Source organism: Aspergillus costaricaensis (genome assembly GCF_003184835.1).
Source record: "Aspergillus costaricaensis CBS 115574 unplaced genomic scaffold BO79scaffold_11, whole genome shotgun sequence".
Classification (NCBI taxonomy): domain Eukaryota; kingdom Fungi; phylum Ascomycota; class Eurotiomycetes; order Eurotiales; family Aspergillaceae; genus Aspergillus; species Aspergillus costaricensis.
Window position 1 is genome coordinate 633,699 of NW_020291811.1, and position 19,195 is coordinate 652,893.

The 19,195-nt window shown below is 49.1% G+C and overlaps 6 protein-coding genes and 1 non-coding gene across 7 annotated transcripts; 5 read left to right on the forward strand and 2 right to left on the reverse strand.

Moving 5' to 3' along the window:
- Positions 1–20: 20 nt before the first annotated feature.
- BO79DRAFT_208485 (TauD/TfdA family dioxygenase) lies at positions 21–1,562 on the reverse strand. The gene is made up of 4 exons (XM_025682411.1): positions 1,174–1,562; positions 837–1,102; positions 523–783; positions 21–462 (listed from the first exon to the last, which is right to left on the reverse strand). Exons 1-4 carry the CDS (start codon positions 1,447–1,449, stop codon positions 99–101), a joined length of 1,167 nt encoding a protein of 388 aa, XP_025541114.1. The 5' UTR covers positions 1,450–1,562; the 3' UTR covers positions 21–98.
- Positions 1,563–2,706: 1,144 nt separating this feature from the next.
- On the forward strand, positions 2,707–2,778 carry BO79DRAFT_t98. Its single transcript has one exon. It is a non-coding gene; the product is annotated as a tRNA-Gln (tRNA).
- A 449-nt stretch (positions 2,779–3,227) lies between these two features.
- BO79DRAFT_7476 (uncharacterized protein) lies at positions 3,228–4,130 on the forward strand. The gene is made up of 4 exons (XM_025689687.1): positions 3,228–3,447; positions 3,512–3,618; positions 3,686–3,714; positions 3,791–4,130. Exons 1-4 carry the CDS (start codon positions 3,384–3,386, stop codon positions 4,014–4,016), a joined length of 426 nt encoding a protein of 141 aa, XP_025541115.1. The 5' UTR covers positions 3,228–3,383; the 3' UTR covers positions 4,017–4,130.
- A 940-nt stretch (positions 4,131–5,070) lies between these two features.
- BO79DRAFT_208486 (uncharacterized protein) lies at positions 5,071–6,141 on the forward strand. The gene has a single exon (XM_025682412.1). It carries the CDS (start codon positions 5,103–5,105, stop codon positions 6,129–6,131), a length of 1,029 nt encoding a protein of 342 aa, XP_025541116.1. The 5' UTR covers positions 5,071–5,102; the 3' UTR covers positions 6,132–6,141.
- A 56-nt stretch (positions 6,142–6,197) lies between these two features.
- On the reverse strand, positions 6,198–9,014 carry rfeD (putative transcription factor RfeD). Its single transcript, XM_025680916.1, has 5 exons — positions 8,430–9,014; positions 8,028–8,196; positions 7,820–7,971; positions 7,354–7,761; positions 6,198–7,296 (listed from the first exon to the last, which is right to left on the reverse strand). The coding sequence occupies exons 1-5, from the start codon at positions 8,550–8,552 to the stop codon at positions 6,619–6,621; spliced, it is 1,530 nt and encodes a 509-aa protein (XP_025541117.1). The 5' UTR covers positions 8,553–9,014; the 3' UTR covers positions 6,198–6,618.
- A 4,454-nt stretch (positions 9,015–13,468) lies between these two features.
- BO79DRAFT_286697 (salicylate hydroxylase) lies at positions 13,469–15,095 on the forward strand. The gene is made up of 3 exons (XM_025688496.1): positions 13,469–14,262; positions 14,318–14,524; positions 14,583–15,095. The coding sequence occupies exons 1-3, from the start codon at positions 13,579–13,581 to the stop codon at positions 15,006–15,008; spliced, it is 1,317 nt and encodes a 438-aa protein (XP_025541118.1). The 5' UTR covers positions 13,469–13,578; the 3' UTR covers positions 15,009–15,095.
- A 2,609-nt stretch (positions 15,096–17,704) lies between these two features.
- BO79DRAFT_144505 (E3 ubiquitin-protein ligase) lies at positions 17,705–18,819 on the forward strand (the record flags this gene model as incomplete). The annotated part of the gene is made up of 3 exons (XM_025678385.1): positions 17,705–18,539; positions 18,583–18,633; positions 18,710–18,819. The coding sequence occupies 3 exons, from the start codon at positions 17,705–17,707 to the stop codon at positions 18,817–18,819; spliced, it is 996 nt and encodes a 331-aa protein (XP_025541119.1).
- Between the last annotated feature and the right edge of the window lie 376 nt (positions 18,820–19,195).

Consider the following 19,195-nt stretch of genomic DNA (forward strand, 5'->3'; position numbering starts at 1 on the left):
ACATGAGGTATAGCAAAACTCTCATAACTAATTTAACATGGTATTGAAGCTAAACGTACACATTACAGACATGAATATCATCGGGTCGTTTTGGCCCGTTACTCGGCATCCAGAGGAGCCACCGGGGCCTGATCATCGACCTGGATACCACCTCTCTTCTTCTCATTGCTATCCCAGAATGGCAGCTTCCATCCGCCCTCGCTCTCCGGCGTGGCCAACCACAACCGCATGAGATGGCGTCTGGGCGTAGGCGGAGCGTGATCAACATAGGCCGTGCGTGCATGCAGCACATGGGAGTTGGCCAGGAACTGAATATCGCCGACTTCGAGGATCATGTGCAGTTTGACGCGGTTGCAAGTCGCCTCAAGGACCTCCAGAGCTTCAACCTGAGCAGCTGAGAGCGGAGGGATGATTCCAGCGTCGGAGAAGCGAGTGAGAGAACGCACATAGTAGGGGTCCCACCTGCAAAAGTATCAGCACAGTTCTTCACTCAACGAACTGTCGAAGGCAATGGATACATACTTGGTATAAACGCGAGGGTTCTCCCCACGCTCCAGATAAATAACACTCGTCTTGATATACTCCTCCTGTCCCGTGCTCGTCTCGCCCTTGCGGTCAAAGTACCAGATAGGCTCTGTGAGAGTCTTGAGCACATCCGGGCGCTCCTTCGCCAGGACATTATAGACGTTGTGCGAAGAGCACAGGTCAGATTCACCTCCCTCCCTGGCGCGGTGGATGCAAAGCAAGCCAACGATATCGGAGTCATCTGCGTGGAAGAATTGTCTACACAATTAGCTCATGCCAAAGAAACAACAAGCGAATGAAGTGATCCTTACCTAGCATTCGTGCGATAAATCCGCACAGAATCAATCTGCGTCGGATCCTCGCCCAGATCCTTCACATGACCAAGCACATGGCCCCGACTGTTCTGGCTAACAAAGTACCCGAGGTACGTGCCGAGACCCATGTACGCGACAGCAGACTTGTGGTTTCCCCACTTCTCAACAGGGAAGCCCTTGAAGAGGATGAATCCCTTGCCGTCGAGGAGGTCGGCGCGGAGTTCGTGCAGGCGGGCGGCTAGGTTGGGGAGGGGGAAGTTGCTCTACCATCGTCGTCAACACATTACCTTGAAACCACAGAAGAACCAACAAGGGTAGTAAACAGGTGGCTTACCTTGCTAATACCAGTCATGGGAATCTTCGCCTCCAAAAACCCATCCGCAGCGGCGGATAACTCGTCAATCTCCTCCTCTGTGAACCGATGCGTCCATTTCTCTGGGTTATTGCTGTAATCCTCAGGCTTCCAGACCGTGGGGCCGGTGATCTCCTTGGGGAATTTATCGAAGGGGTGAATATGTTCGTAGAGTGGAGGGTGTTGACCCGTGGTTTTTAGTCCGTCGGGGAAGACGTCTAAGGGAATGGTGGCGGGTTGTTGTTGGGTTAGGGCCATGATGGATGGAGTCGGAGTCGAAATTCAGTAGAGTTGAATAAATAGATAAATGAGATCTTATCAATCAGATATTGATATCAACGCCAGTAGTAGTGGTAGTAGTAGTAGTGCAGTAATCAATCAAAGACAGAAACTGCAAGGAAAGGATACATCAGTAGTATTTATATACCCCTCATTCCAGAAACCTTTCCCCCCCCTCATATCCTAGTCATCATCCCACTTCAACCCCTGGCCATTGAACTCGCCGAGCATGTTCGGAACGATAAGCGATGTAACCATCAGTGGAGGGGAATTGCGTGCGCCGTGACTATACGTTGAAACCATCTGCGACTTCTCATAGGAGGAGTGCGCCGCGGGTGTTGAGTCGGCGATCACGAATGTTGATTTGCCGATGGCGCAATCTCGGCTGTGGCTGTTGTGATGCCCGCGGGAAAGGCTTGTGATTGATTATTATTATGCTGCGGATTGTCTGATTAGTTTGTGAGATGGATGTGAATAGTGTTATTAGTTCTTATATTGTAGTATACAGTTGGTTTATTTAGTTGGTGGATGAAGTTGAATTAATCTTAGTATCTACTTACTATTAGAAAGACGATGGCTGGTAGATGGTAGATGGTGGATGGATGGCTAGACCATGGAGGGTCGGGTATATGAGAGGGATGATCAGCGGAGCAAAGTGCCGGTTGATCGGTAGTAAGTAGTAATTACTATTGAAGATGAATTTCTCGGGCGAGAGCTGGGATAAGTATGATGCTTATGTTTCTCATTTATTGGTGTTTTGAGATGATGGGGTCATCTTGTTCATAGTGGATAGGGCATGTGTTTCCTGATCGGGTAGTAGGTTTTTTGGTTGCGGAGGGATGGTACCTGATTATGATAAATTGCATATGAGCTGCATAAATTTGACTAAATTATGATTTAAATACATCTGAGATAATAATGAGAAATGGTACTTTCAGTAAATTTAATCCATTCACATGCAGATTGAAGATGGTGATTGATTTATTCTTGTCTACTACAGTTCCGGTTGCTCCGCAGTAGTATCAGGCAAGACAGCAGGAATTTTCGTATCATTATAAAACAGGGGCTAGTAAAATACAAACTTAGTGTGATTTGAAAAAAAATATAGGACACAAAGTATATACAGTTAGTCGCAATCCTGAATATGGAAACTATGCTAAAGCAAAGGCAGAAGACAAGCTGTTTTCAAACAACCATTTTATCTATCCTATTACAGTGACATCTATCACAACAACAGGTTGTGTAGTGTAATGGTTATCACTCTGGATTCTGATTCCAGCAATCCCGGTTCGATCCCGGGCACGACCTTTTTGTGTTCCTTCAACATTGAGACCCTTGAAGAATCTCTTCTTTTTGTGCTTCACCTTCTATTTTTTTCCTCTCACATACCGAATCTAATAATTCATTCTTAATGGTCTAAAATGACCCAAGCCTATCAATTGGACCACAATTTACCATCTTCCTCCCTCATCCACAAAGTATTCGGCGGAGCATCCGTCATGACAGCTGATTCTGCCACCTGCTTGAAGGCGGTCAAAAAACATACAGAATCCCAGCTCACTTTTTCGGAGCTGTTAAAATATCTATCCGTCTATATCCGCTTATATCCGCACTTTTCTCTGCGAGGTCGACGAGGTTCTGCCGCTCTTGGCGGTAACACGAGCGGCCAATACTGGCAGTACATTGCTCCGCATGACGTTGAGGGGCCACCCATGCAACCATGTACCATCAGTACCTCAAGCATTCCAGGAAATCATCCTGTCTAACTGAGATGCCTCTGCTATCCCTTGTATATACCGTGCATACTCCGTATCCACATCCCCAATAACCAGATACATACCCACTAAATGAATCCTCTACCTCTTCTCCTCGAATGAGCAACTCAACCACAACTACCTAGTAGCTATTACCCGATGGCTGACGTCCTGCGACGAAGGGGAATATACAGAACTCATTGGATACATCCGCTCTCGCAGGGTTAGTATCATCCATTGATTTTTTGACTTCCATATCGTAAAACAGGCACTCTAAACCACAATAGCCCTAGGAATAGCATTCAGACAAACCTCCCTGGAGACGCTGTCCGCAAAGGCCGGAGTAGCGTATAGTTATACAGTAGATTTTGCGGGGACGTCTATTAAGAGAAGGGTGAGTTTATTCCCTCTTCCCTAGCTACTTAAGGTAATGCTGAGGAATGATGTTATTTGGCTACTAGTATCCCCGTGTCGTTGAGGGGAGGATTCAGTGAGTATACACCTACTACCATGACTATCCAGACCACTCTAATTGGATATACTACCCTGTACTAATGTACATATAGAGGAACAACACCCCACCTCTCAAGCAAAGACAAAGCCGACGGCCAGAAGGTCGTCACGGTTGGATTCCATGCCCGGAATGGAACAAGATACTTGTCCATACACGCTCACGGCGACGGCACCTGGAAGGAGTTCCTTTCGCGGGCGGGAAAGGCTGTTTTGCGTAAGGGGAGGGATGGATCTCAAAGGAGGGCGATGCAGGGGAGATTGATTAGATCTTCCTGCTAGTGGTTGTGGTTGTGTGGGGTTATTTATTTAGCGTTTGTATTTGGCGTTGGCATAGCTTCTTGTTTGTTTCACTCGTCTCGTCTTCTTTTTGACCGTGAGTTCAGTTATGTTGTGTGGGTATTTAGACTTGCTTTTATGTGTAGGAAGGTGAGTGAACCCATGAAAATCCTTTTACTGTGTATGATACTTTCTAATCACAATGGATCTAATATAGCACACATCAATATGTATCATCCGCAGTAGTAGTATCTACTACACAGCAGCACCTCCCATATAAACCGACTTTCCACTCTACTCCGATCAAAGCAACATCCATTGCAACTCACCGTGCAACATCTATAAATATAGACTTTGCCAGAATATTCATTCACTAAGTTCCGGGCTATACCCCCGGACCAGAGAAAACGTCAGTAGTATTTGTTTGCGTAGCGTACTATATCCGCAGCAGGAGATAATCCGACTAGGAACAAGTTCGAAAACCTGGTCAAGGTTACAGTTTTGACTTTCTATATCTTGGACGGTGGCTGAATGAGGCGTTAAGGTTATTGAAGCGGGGGTACTTTGATCAGGATGATGATTATGACATGCTTATCGCTTAATGCTGATGGAAGTATGACTTGTGTTGCCATTTTATCCAGATTGTTCTTTATTTGGTTTCAGACATGTAGGGTTCTATTTTACAACAGTTCGAGTTGAGTCCGCTGGAAGTAGTACAAGAGTAACTGTAGCAAAAACCCCAACTTGGATACAACTAACGTATTATCTCACCCATGGACCCATAGACCCTTTGAAATGAACCCTATGGGCGTAATATAATGACAAGCAGTAATTAAATGCCATCTCAACCCAAATCGCAATAACCTCCCCGAACCAGCGCGATTCAACCCTAAAGCGGCGCGCCCGCATCTCGATCACCTACCGAAAGAGGCAACTCGATCCCCAGGGGTCCGCGGTTCCACACTTTCTTTCTCGCCTTATCAAAGTCCCAACTGTTTAGATAATGGTTTTGTATCGGACGCATCTACCCCTCACCACTCTCCGAAACCCCTCAATAATCCTATAACGCACGCACGCACGCAGAACACTATGAGAACCCAGAAACATCTCCACATCGCCGTCCTGGACGTCGACGTCCCGGTTCCGAACGTCTACTACGCTCGCGGTCTTTATAGTACCCAGTTTCGCAAGCTGCTTCGGGCTGCTGCGGGGCGGATTACAGAAGGTGAAGGAAGAGATGAAGATATTGAGATCCACACCACTGCGTTCGATACTCTTGGTGGTAATTTGCCGTCGCTAGCTAGTTTAAGCACGCAGCCTACTGCCACAGTGGCCAAGGTTGGGGAGGTTATCAATCCTCTTGCTTTGCCTATCACCGGTATCTTGATTACGGGATCAGTGGCGTCCACGTATGGTGCTGAGTACCAGTCATGGGTTGCACCGTTGCTGGAGTTCATTACCACTGTGTATGAGCAGTATCCGCATGTGCGGATCTTTGGAAGTTGTTTTGGTCATCAGGCGCTTGCAGAGGCTTTGCTTGCGGGATCTGCTTCGGCCAATGAGGTCAAGGTGGGATGTTGTCCCGATGGAAAAGAAGCGGGACTGGCGCAGGTTGAACTCACAAAGGGGTTTGTGGACGCATTTCCCTGCTTGAGGGGAAAGCGTGCGTTGAGACTGCAGATGATTCATGGGGATTGGGTGACGGTTGAGTCTTCACCTGAGAAAGCGCTTCCCTCGCCTTGGATGAACATTGGGGGATCAAAGCCTTGTCCTATTCAAGGCTTGTATTGCCCAGGACGTGTTCTGTCCTATCAAGGCCATTTTGAATTCGATTCATTCGTCAACCGTGAGACATGTGTCGACTTTGGAGGGAGATTGGGGTGGGCGAAAGAGCTTGTCAAGCAGTATGTGACGGCAATTGGAGACGTGGACGGAAACGGGGATGACTCCAAACTAGCCGCGGAGGTGCTGGTAAGATTCTTTGCGGGTGAAGATGGTGCGCATGACAAGCAAGGCATGATCAAGGCACAGGATGAGAAGAGCATGGGCGTAACCAGATTAATTGGAAGTCTGGTGGGCCAGTTGATGGGTGGGAGCTGGTGGCCCAGCAAGGCATAAGAGAGTAGAATAGAATCTCTGGAAGTATTGGAAAAGGATGACGACACCATCTATTCAAATCAAACTACATCAATGTTCAATATATTCGTAAATGCGACCCACGTAAATCATCCAAACATAAACCAAAATTGTCATGATCAAAACACCAATGCCACCATGTAGTATATATACCCGCCCAGCGTTGTTGTATACCTACCAAACACCCAAAAATCCCGGATTTTCATAAGATTTCCTTATCATGGCATGTGAGAATCATGGTCGGGCCAGCCCTTCAATAACTCGTTCCGAGATATAAACAGTCAAGGGCGACACCATATACTCATCGACCACTGGGTGATTCATGTGCCTGGCTCATGTCATTGCTCCATAATTTTGAGTAACCGTGCACCCTCAAAGCCATTAATCGTAACATCCGTAAAACATAAAATTCGATCAGAAGCTCACCAGAGTGCGCTTCACTCTGGAGACATCAAGAATAAGGGTGTATTCACCTGAAGTCGAGCTGGAAAGCTTTCCATTTTCCACCCACAGTGCGGCAGCGAGGGCAGCCTCGGGGACTGGGATAGCTTGTTGGTCCATGCGACATTGCACTGCCCGGACTCGACGTCACATTCCTAAAGGAGGCAGGCGGACTGCTGATGAACAATCCGACACACTCTCGACACACGCCACAGATGCACTCCGTACAGGCGTAGCATTCATTCAAAGCCCACGGGCGTTTGCAACTGGCACAATAGATTTGGATCTCTCTGTTGCGGTATGACGCCGGTGTGGGGTTTGAGAACCGATGATGCTGGCGCTGAGATGCAGAAGAAGGATACATGTTCAATACCGGGCTAGACTCGTTGTTGGAGGTGCTCATGTGACTCGAGAAAGCGTAGGTTTTCCCTGACGCCGTCGATGCCGAATCTAGCGAGGATTCAATGGAGGGAAATGGTTCCAAATCACTATCGCGACTGCGTGCGGTGTCAAACGGCGGCGGCGTTAAAGACTTGTGTAGCGGTGACGCCGCATAGGCGTGAGGAGGGAAAGGCCGATGAGAAGTCGGTGGCGGCAGTCCAGGAGAGGGTTGAAAAGCCGGTGGTAGCGATGACCGGTGATTGCCGACCGAAGGCGCCGAAGTGATATTGGAGATCAACGGGGGCATTGTAGGCGACCGACCAACCTGTGGCTGAAATTAGCACATGTCTGAGCTTGTTCTGCGGAAAAAGCAGGCACATACATCCGAGTTATGATCGTCATCCGCTTCCGTGGCCGAGGTAGCTGCCTCAATCAGATCTTCCCAGCGCTTGCCTTGAGCCCATGCGGCAGTCTGTGGTTCCGCAGAAAGCGCCTTGCGATCGCCCAGGCTAGGGCGTCGGCCGTATTCCTTGGATCTGGTCCGCTCATGCTTCGGTTTTCTAGCTCTAGAAATGGACGACTTGCGAGGACGAGGAAGCTTGTCTCGATGCTGGATGGGAGGCAGGGTGGAAGAGCGACCGGGCGGGGAGTGCGTCAGAATGGACGGGAGAAGCTCGCGAGGACGAGGGGATGAGAAAGGAGGCAGCGAAGCCTCCTGCTTGAAGTGCTCCCTCAGGGAAGGCAGTTCAACGGATCGCAGGCGGTCTCGGTCATTGTCCGAGTGAGTCTCCTAGCGCACCAGTTAGGCAATCTTGCTTTTCTACTGCTCACAAAGTAGTCTAGCATACCATGTCCGTATCCCAGTCGGAAGCTAGACGGTTGTGGTGCAATTGCGCCAATGCGACGGCGGCGGTCGCTGCCGCGGGGTGAGTCTCGTCAATGCCCCGCGGGGTTGCCGGAGAGCTAGCGTCAGCAACGTAGATATCCCGATCAGCAATTTCTATAGCCAGTCAGTTGACGTTCTGAGAGCCACACATTCCAGCCATGATGACCGACCATTGCGTCGCCGAGATGGAGCTTGAGTTGAGGGAGATAGATGAGCCCGTTGGTCTGGAGGGGTGGTCACCATCAAGATGAAGCTCTCCTCGGTCGCCGGGAGCTTCGGAATGTAGTGGTTCGGGTGGGCTCTCCGGATATGCTCCTGCATGGAGCGATAGCGCTTCTCCTGAAGGGCAGAACAACATGTTAACCACAAGCATTAGGCTTGGATAGTAATGCGACAGATCATATTATTTTTTTTTCTCTCCAGCTTGCGCCCGCACTGGTCCTCGCACAGAGGCGCAGGCTGCTTGCTGACCATTGCATGAAAGTGGGGCTCGGATCGATAGCGGGCGGGAAGAAGGAGCAGGAGGGAAAGCTGAGAGGGGGGAAAAGGCGAGCTGAAGGAGTACTACTCACACCCAGACATCTCTTCCGGCAATTGGAGCCATCGTTATTCTTCAACGGACACACCACTTCATTATTGACGTCGGTGACCGAGAAGGAGCTCGTTAGCGATGCTCGCGGCGGCATGGTCTGCATGGATCCGTCCTGGCGGGGTGGGTTGGAGGGTCAAGCCAGCGAGCCAGCACAAGCACACAAGCAAGCTTGAATAGAAGCACTGAACTAAATAGTAATAGATCAAGATCAATTCGTTAGGGCACCGTCAACCCTCCCAACGCATGCTCCAATGTACAGCGCAAGAAGGAGAAGGTAAAGAAACGATGAGTATGTCAAGCAAGTAATTTGGAGAGGCGAAAAGATGAAGGGAGAAAAAGGATCGGGGAAGAGGTGGAATCCGTGGTCGAGAAAGCTAGACGGCAAAGTAATAGAGTGTATGAGTAATATGGAGATAAATTCGCCCTAGTTGTTGCTGTCCAGGCTGAGCTATTCTTTTTCGGAGCCAGTTGCGGTAGTTACTATCAATGTAGTAAGATTGTAATGTACTCCGAAGCAGCAGCAGCAGCAGCAGTACTACTAGTAGTAAGTAGTAGTCAAAAGCACGTCCGGCGTAGTGGCAGGAAACTAAAGCATCACAATCGAGGAATTGGTCAGGTCCAGGAAGGGGGAAGGGGGGGGGGGGGGGGAAGGTCAAGGAGCTAGGCCGAGTACAGGTCTTGTCCAGCCAAGCTAGTCTACGAATAGGCTAGTGACCTCGAAAAAAAGAAAATTGACAGCCAAAGGATTGGGGGATGGCAAAAGACCCACTAGGCAAAAAACAGAAATTTGACCTAAAAAAATAAAAAAAGGAAGGAAAAAAGAGAGAAAAAGTGAAAAAAGGCGACCAGCAGGCGACTTGTCTGGAGGGGAAAAACGAAAAAAGGAGGGTGGGAATGGTAATCCACTTACAAATTACATGATTTTACATACAATACCAGGAAAAAGTCAAAAAATGATTGAAAAGAAAGACAAAAAAAAAGAAAAAAAAAAAAAAAAAAGTGGGAAGATTTAGTCCGAAGCACTCCGACCGCGTGGCTTGTCCCATGTAGCTTGGACTGGCTAGGATGATCGGAGGATCCAGGATTAGTGAACAATCCAGAAAACGTCCTCGTGCATCAGTAACTGGACTTGTAGGTCTCGAGGCGCTGGGATAAGGTATCACGGAGCACTGGATCGGGTGACACGATAAGCATACCTACTACAGCCCGTACCGCGGATGAGAGGCGAAAAAAGAGGGAAGCTCACGGGCAAGATAACGGACATCCGAAGGGAGCTCTTGAGGGAGATTGTAGATATTGGTTGGCTTGTTAGCTACGCAGGTATCCAGGAGTTATTACTAGACTGCTTGCTACATGGAGCTACGAGGATAGATTGTTAGCCAAGCAGCAGGAGAAAAGTCTTTCAAGCCATTCTCATCCGATCAATCCCTATGAGGCATTATCATCCTGATGGTGATACAGCATGTGCTCGTTCTTGGTATTACGATTTCGTACCGCAGCGGTATCTGATGCCGATTGCGCCTATCGATAAAGTGTGGGACAGCGCGATATCCGCACACATGAATTTCGGTCCTCGCTTCGTCGCGAACATTACTCTTTTTGTAGAGTATATTTTGCTGAAAAGATGCTAATTTAGTATTTCATGCTTTACTGCTTCTATAGCAGTATAATTCTGTATCACTAGACAGTCCATTTTGTACAGTGAGGCACTGTAGAAGGCTTCGGATCCGGATCTACTTTGCTGATAAGTCTGTGACACTTACACTCCACTGGAGCTCAGAGCCGGGTCAAGCTTACATTACATTACCGGAGCCAAAGGAGGGGTGACATGGGGAAGGGGCACTGCCTTCCTAGTTGGGATGGCGGACACCTCCGTAGCTCAGTCAAGGGTATAAGTTAAGGACATGGCTACTCGGCAAGGACTTCCAGCAGCAATCATCCTATATGATCCGTGCGATTCATGTCCGAGTTTGAAAAGGGCAAACAGCTGAACTTTGACTGACGGGGTCTTGGTCGACCGAGACTTCCGTCCCTCAGACAGATGCAGGTTGACCTAGCTAAGCTGGTCAAATACCATACAATACACGAATACATACGGTATGGTAACGATGACCAGCACTTCGGGAATGCCGGTGGAACCCCTCCATTCTTGAGGGGGTTTGCGACAGCTGCAGCATCAGCATAATTAGTATTGACTACGGATGAATGGGGGTTGGCCTTGATGGATGATGACCGATACAACACAATGGTCACATTGCTCGCAGGTAGTCAGTTTAGGCAATTCCAATGGGTTATTGTAGAATCACGTGGTGAGTGAACAAGCTGGGCATCCGGCCATGTGCGACCTACCCCTCATTGTTCTGGTTCATTTTCCACCACCACCACCACAACCACCCAGCTCTCCCCAGCTCTAGGTTGAGCTTCCATGCAACCCAAGCACAAGAGCTCCCAGCTGGAGCTTTCCAGTGGAAAGGGCCTAAGACCAAAGCAGTTAGGCCACTAGTGGCGAGTCCAATTTAGTTTAGCGTGACGCCACTCCAGTTCCTTATTCCCGTCTGAGTGGGGCTCTCGAAACGGGTGTACCTTAGCAGGCGATGGGCGAGAGGAAATTTTTCCATCTTCTCGAAACAAGTGGCCACCGCTGATTCCATGGGAGGCTGGGGCAAATCGCTGGCTAACTGTGTCTGGACTCTGGAAAATCCCCCCCGATGCTGATGGCTATGCGGAATTCCGCTTTCCGGGAGAGGAAAAAAAAAAAAAAAGGGGTAAAATAGTTACTACTACCCTGAGACCTGGGAAAGACAACACCCATGACCCGGTGATTTCAAGGGACCAGTCCAACGGCCGAGAAGAGTGGTGCCTCGGAATCACACTATCGCAGGTCACCGGTGTGGAGGGGTTGATGCCCAAGTTGCCCTTAAGCGAAACTGGTTGCCGTGAATTCCCGCGCTTAGCTGGAGTGCACACAAGGGAGGGGAAAGCTCCGTCCTTGTTTAAATCCTGATCCGTTGGCCGTGCTGTCTTTGACCCTCTCGATGGATACTAAGTCAATGGTCAAAGTAGTGGTACTTTGTCGGGGCAAAGAAAGTCTATGCACCTGCACACGCGGCTAAGAGGTTCTAGCTCGGCGACATGAGGGGACGGCCCTGCTGTAGCCTGCTTAGCTTCGGTTCGACACCTACGGACTTCAGCCGATATGGTTGATTGTTCCCCCCAGCCGCTAATCTTGCAGAGGAATGTTCACGACAATCCACGGCTCTAATTCGATATGCAAGGAATAATGCCTGTTCTCTGACCTGGTCTATAATCCACATGGTTGCCATTGGTCTTTCAGTTGCTTTACCAAAATCCTCACCGACACAGAGTTGGCCTGGGAAAAAAAAGTTTCGCATTCCGTGCGGAGAAAATTCTATTCTTGGAAAAATGAACCTCCAATTGCCCGCCAGTCAGAGCGTGCGGTTGACCCTTGGGTTTTACCATAGCACGAGTCAAGGCTTACTGCAATGTACGGCCGTACTTGGTAATTAGTGTGTCGCTGACCATGACCGTGGCTTATGGCCGAGCGGGACTTATACTAACACTGGATACTACATAACTGACTACTGTAGGACAGGTAGAGCTGACAATAACATTGACAGTGCTATTGTTTCTCTGATCCCTTGCATTCATTCAGCCAATACCACAGCCGATGCTCATGCAGGACGATAGGTACATCGTACTCCTCGCAGGGGACCATGCATCGTGCCAACAGGAAGAGGTTCCCAAGCCGCGGTCTCTGGGGGAGCCGCCTGCATTGGTGGCGCCAAAAATTGCACATCGAAGCAGCAGCAGTTCTGCCGGCAGCTGGTCACTTTCCTTAATGGGCATATTGCAGTGCGCAAAGCATCATGATTGGATGGTTTGCCAGCAGGGGATGATGCACGGTACCCAATTAGAGGCCGGCTGATGGGCAATGGATCGTCCAATCAGATCTTGATACCCTCGTGCTTACTCACCCCCCACTTCGGCACGTTTTTCTTTCCATTCCCGTTACAATTATTACGATACCGTAACTAAGCATTGCCCCCCACGGATGTTTGCCTGGTCTGGTTCGCTTTGCTAGCCACAGTCCAGCCTTCCCATACTTCCTCTCGTGGGATGCCCCCTTTTCATCAGAATTTTCAACACTGCCTTGAAGATGCATATCGATCCATGGAAATTGAAGTGCCACCATCGAGATTCAACTCGGGGAGTATCTGGGGAATTTACGGAGTAGGAACCCGTATGTCTGGTCATTCAACCGATGAAGGTCAACAACGGCTATCGGCAAACCGTGAGATGTGCTATCCCACAGACGATATCTTCATCGTGGATATTATCAATCATAGTCGCACTGCATCACGGCCAACTGCAGCGTATACATTGGCAGTTGCAAGACTGCCGATCACACTTTTAGAAACACTGGCGTATCTGCCGAATGGCAGTGCCTTATACTTTCCATATCCGACCATACTATATCAAGACAATGACAGCATCACATCGCACAATCGCACGTATACCGGGCTGACCTGCCTCATTCCTCCATCCGAGACAGACAAAGAAGAAGAAAAGTGTGCCAGCCTTGCCGCAAAGCTTGTATAGCGGTGGCCGTTGAATTGCGGGAGCGCACCTACCATCGGATATGGCACGTCACACAACCACCGACTGTAGTCCGCAAATGAGGTGCAGCACCCTCACAACATTCCTATAATCCTCCATATAAGCTACCAACTAGCTCCGATCACTTGCAAGCTTGTTTGCCGTTGCCGCTTATAACATCACCCATCAGCACTACTCGACAGCATCATGGAATAGTCCATCGGCTACGGCGCCAGCAGTGCCGTATATCCGTGTCCGATGCCCCACGGGGATCAGCCAGACAGCATCCGATGGACTCTGAGGTCACTGTCCCCCTGGTACCGACGTGCCTCATCAGCATCCGATTCTCCGCGCCACGCATCTCAGCAATGACATCGTTCAAAACAAGCTATCTGTAGCTTCTAGCCTTAGTAGATAAAAGACCTGGAGAACCCTGGCCGCTGCTAAATCCCATCATTTCCACCTCACCTTAAACCAACACCCTCTCCAATTCAATTACACCACACCACACCATGTCCCCCACAAAGAAAGACTTCCGCGTCGCCATCATCGGCGGCGGCATAGCAGGCATCACACTTGCCATCGCGCTCCACCACCGCAACATCCCTGTAACCATCTACGAGCAAGCGCACGAATTCGGCGAAGTAGGCGCCGGCGTCTCCTTCAGCCCCAACGCCGTCCAAGCCATGAAATACTGCCATGATGGCATCTACAACGCCTTCGAGAAAGTCTGCACGCGGAACCTCTGGCCCACCAAGCAAAAGGTGTGGTTCGACTATCTGGACGGATACAACAGCAAGAACACTAGTCAAGAAGAAAACGGCCACCAAAAAATCGAATTCACCATCTCCAACAGCCTCGGCCAGAACGGCGTTCACCGCGCGCATTTCCTCGACGAAATGATCAAGCTCGTCCCCAAGGAAATTTCCCGCTTTAACAAGCACCTGGATGATATCCACGAGCGCATTAGCGATGGCAAGCTGATTATGAAGTTTGCCGATGGATCCGAGGATGAAGCTGATTTGGTCATCGGGTGTGATGGAATCAAGTCCCAGGTGCGCCAGATTATCGTCGGTGCTGACCATCCTTCCGCGAAGCCGTCGTATACTCACAAGTATGCGTACCGGGGTCTCGTGCCGATGGATAAGGCGGTTGAGGCGATTGGGGAGGAATTGGCTTCGAATTCTTGCATGCATGTGAGTGATCAGCCCTCTTGACTTCAAAGCTACCAAACAATACTAATAAGTGTAGATGGGCCCCGGTGGCCACATGCTCACCTTCCCCGTGAACGCCGGCAAAACACTCAACATCGTCGCCTTCCACACCACCACCGACGAATGGGCCGAGTACCCCAGACTCACCCGCCAGGGTACCCGCGATGAAGTCCTCCGCGACTTTGCCGGCTACGGGCCCAACGTGACCAATTTGCTCAAGTTGACTGATCCTCAGCTCAGCGTGGTATGCATTCCCCCCTTCCCCCATTTACCTTGAACAATAGAATCTGATGAGTATACAGTGGGCCATCTTCGACCTGGGCGACCACCCGGTCCCAACCTTCTACAAAGGCCGCGTCGGCATCTCCGGCGACGCCGCGCACGCTACCTCGCCGCACCACGGCGCCGGCGCGGGCTTCTGTATCGAGGATACAGCCGTGCTGGCGACACTACTGGAAGACGAGCGCGTGCAGACGCACAAGGATCTACAGGCGGTGTTGGCGGCGTTTGATGAGAACCGGCGCGAGCGGTCTCAGTGGTTGGTGCAGAGCAGCCGGTTCATTGGCGATTGCTATGAGTGGAGGGCTGATGGGGTAGGAAGCGATTTCAAGAAGATCGAGGAGGCGATTAACTATCGGAATGGGATTATTGCCAATGTGGATGTTGGGAAGATGTGTGAGGAGGCGAGGGGGGCGCTGGGGAGGAGGATTGAGAAGGCTTCGTTGTGAGTATGACTACTACTAGACTTTTGGAAGGAGGGGTTTGTACGATGATAGAGGGTCTGTTTGTGTTCTTTGTGGTTTCTAGCGAGATATATCGTTTGTTTAGCATGTGTTTGTTGGATAGATTAATTCATTCTTAGCATGTTATCCTGAGACCTTTGATTGTTCAGCGGTACTACACTGAATTCACATTGATAATGGTCCTAGGAGATTATGATGATGGGTATGCAGCACTAATCCTGCATTTGTTCCACAGCATACATGCCTTATGCGGCATTGTTCAGTATTAACATATGTAATTAACCGTACTAGTATCCTCACTTAAATAAGAAACACCAGGATAGCTCAGCAACAAGTATGGTCCGTCCATATCCTTCAAGTTCTCAACATGAAGTATTAACTAAACAGCGCCGAATTCAATAATGACATCATCCTCTGTTTCGTACACAATCGATCGGGGTATCATAGAATAAATATAGATAGTTGGAGTCGTCGTGGGTGGTGTCTGAGAAATGAACTGTGTGAAGTTAGCATGATTCTGTCTATAAGCATATGAAAGTCCAGAATCTTCCCTCTGGGGACATACCTGCCTTATACACCCTGCAACGTTCCATAAATCGGTTACATCATGTTTCTTTGCAGAGAACAACAGCATTCTCCGACTTTGAATCAGGCGTCACTTGCTCATTCTGACCTCCCTCTGACCTGAAAGATGCCAACCACTCCCAAACAAACGACAAGGGATTCATCAGGCTCTCAATGGGACTGTAAGGTGATAATGCGGGGTCGTAAAAATGCGTTGCCATGATTGTTTCTTTCTTCTCCCAGAACGTATATCACACTTCAGTGATGAATCAATCTTTCAAAGAAACCCCGAGGATATAATCAACAAGAAAAGGAGTCAAAGAAAGAATGCCACAACCACTTGCCCTGGAGGGACACAGACAGTCTTCAGCGCAACAAACAATGCAAATGATTCGCATAATGGCGTGCTGTGCCTCCACCGCTCATTCATTCATTCATTGGTTCCCCGCATTTCTCATCGCTGGGCGGTGGGAAACTGGCATGTTTGTTCTCCAATTACATTCTGATTGCAAACAGTGCAATTGAATATTACTAATGTTTGGTGTGTTTGGATTGTTTGGTACCATATGTTCATCGGGTCGGGGTTACGGCCGAGAGCCCCCCGAACTTGGGGGGACACTCGAATTTGGGACTTCGGAAGTGACCGCCTTGAGGGCTTCCGATGGGGTTTATTGGGTTGGGGGTGGGTGGTGGTTCCGATGGTGGGCTGGGGCTGGGGGGAGGGGTAGGAAGGGATCGGGGGTTGATTGGGGATGTAGTAAGTACATAAGTATTCGTTTCATTTGTTTCTTGATTGATGTGTCTAGTGGTGTATTGTTTTTATGATGGTGATAGAGCGATGCTCTGCATTGTTGGGGGCTATCGGATATTGGTCTAGGGGACGGTATCCGGATGGGAGACTGCTACGCCGCTTGATAATTACAGTATTATAGTTAGAGCCATATCCCATTTCTGGATATTTTCAGGGAGATGGTCATTTTCATCTTCCACTCAGTAAAGCAGATTTAACATGCTTTCATGGGTGAAATCACCCTCATCTCACTGGCAGTTTCGTGATGAGCATAGCCGACATACAGAATGTGGAGACGGCCGATATAGTGGGTCTATGGCTATCATCTACTTACCCCAGGTCTTGGCTCTGTGGATTATCTTGACTAGATAACTGTCAGCTTATGATGACTTTGGATCTATGAGATTACAGTTGAGCTGAGTGAGTGGAAAGAGTTGAGAATCTACAGAATTGTGGAAGTTATTTACTGGTGATGTTGTACGGGAGGGTTTAATCAGAGCAGGTTGATATAATGTTGCTTACACTGCTGTCATGCCCATCACAAGTGATAGTTCGAGTGAAGATGAAGTGAAGGGAAAGAATTGAAGGAAAAGTATTACCTGAGGTAATTACTAGAGCTTCAACGAGATGCGCAGTCTGGGAGTTGGGGAGGCTACGGGGATGGGGAGTCTAGTCCACGAGATGATGAGAACTATAGTGAATTACAGGTGCTATAGATGATCGGATGGCCTCACTTCTCAATTGATCTTACACTCTTTCATAAAAGGAGAAATGAGCAAGTCAAGTCGCAGTGATTCTCTCCTGAGAGGTGCAGGCCATGCTCGCAGCCACTACTCGCTGTTCATCTACTTTCCATCTGGACCATCTATCTACTTACGAAAGCTACGATCAGCATTGATGTGAATCGTGGCTTGGGACTGACACCTCACCTCATGAGACTGTATGGTCTCATAAACGTTGGCTAATTTCTCATTGCCATTTGGGCCATATCATTACTTACTTCTTGAGTATGAGGGCGGATCTCAGTTCCTTTACGTCCAGTGACTGAGGCACCTACAAACGCTGAAACTTTGTTTGTTTTTTCCTACTTCCCACGGAAACTCCCCATTTCCATTTCCTCTAACACATTCGCCTCCTAACAAACGCCATCTGGAAATGAAGACTATCACCTACTCATCCAAGAAATCTTATCACTATCTCTGAGCTTTGCTCATCAGTCACTTTGACAGTAAGGTATCCCTCATCATGTGTAAAAGGCATGGCCAGCCATCCATGTCATTTCTGACGGTTGCCTTGCTGCTACAGTCTCTCAAAGTTGCCTTACACAATGGAACTCCACTACCAATCAAGCAGTCAGATGGACGACGAAATATACGTTGTCACCCAGCAACTTCAGGAGTTACAAGAGTATCTTGACACTCAAAAAGGGAAGGGTCGGGCCGATGACAGTGAAGACTATCTACAAGCATATCGCCAAGAGTTGAGAGCACATCTAAGGTCACTGGAGGACAACAAGCTCGCCTGGAGCATTGCTGTGGCAGTACGTTCCGACAGTCGTGTTATTGCTGCTATTACACGGGAAGAAGCTCAGGCAAGCGATGATCGACGTCTGGCAATCAGAATAAATGAAAGAAACGATGACTCGGACTCTTCAACAACTGATGATGATGTGGAACAGCCTCAAGCAGCCACAGAGCCCCAGTCCAGTGACGATGAGGGCGTCGCCGGTCCCTCAATGACATACACAGAAAGACAGGCCTTGGAATTGGAGAAGCCCGCCGCCACGGAGACTCGGTGCTGCGTGTGCTACGAGAGTTTCTTCGCTCACAAGGTGAAGCAATTGGACTGCAACCATAATTACTGTGACGATTGTCTCAAAGATGTCTTTCTAAGAGCGACGAAGGACTCAACTCTCTTCCCTCCACGATGCTGCCGTATACCGATTCATCTAGAAGCTGCCCAGGAGCATCTGTCAGAGACTGAGATTTCTGATTTCAAGAGCGCGGAAATTGAGTTCTCCACCACTGACCGCACTTATTGCAGCAATACCAGCTGCGGCAAGTTCATACTACCTCAAAACATCATAGCCGGCCGTGCTGAGTGTCCTCACTGCAACCTGAATACCTGTGCCATGTGCAAAAAGGCTTTTCACATCGATGACTGTGTGGAGGATACTGATCTGCAAGCTACACTGGCGCTAGCTAGTACTCAAGGATGGCAACGGTGCTTTCGTTGCAGGGCTCTCGTCGACCTGGGGTTCGGCTGTTACCACATAACGTATGCATATACTTCTTCCGCATTCCCCACTTCCACTTACTTACCTGTTAAACAGGTGCAAATGTCGCGCTGAGTTTTGCTACCTCTGCGGTCTTCAATGGAAGACATGCGAATGCGTTACTTGGGACGAGGGAAGACTACTCGCCAGAGCGGCAGAAGTTGTAGACCGTCAGGCCCCAGCGCCCTTAGCACCCCCGATCCGCGATATCCTAGTTCAGAGAATGCGGGCAAATCTGATGGAGAATCACGAGTGCGAACACCGAGGCAGATTTCGGCGTCTTGAAGGTTCGAGAAGGCGAGCATTTGATTGCGAGATCTGTGGAGAACGCCACCGGAAGTACATCCTGGAGTGTCGCCAATGCCAGATTGTAGTTTGTGAGAGCTGCCGACGGAATCGAATTTGATGCAGTGTAGGAAGGGTACACAATTTGTTGACTGATAGGAAGAATTGATTGATGGAGAACTGCAGTGTTTGATGAGCAGATGATTGTCCATGTTTACCAGAAATGCTGTTTCATGAGTGGTTGGGCAGGTCAGTGTA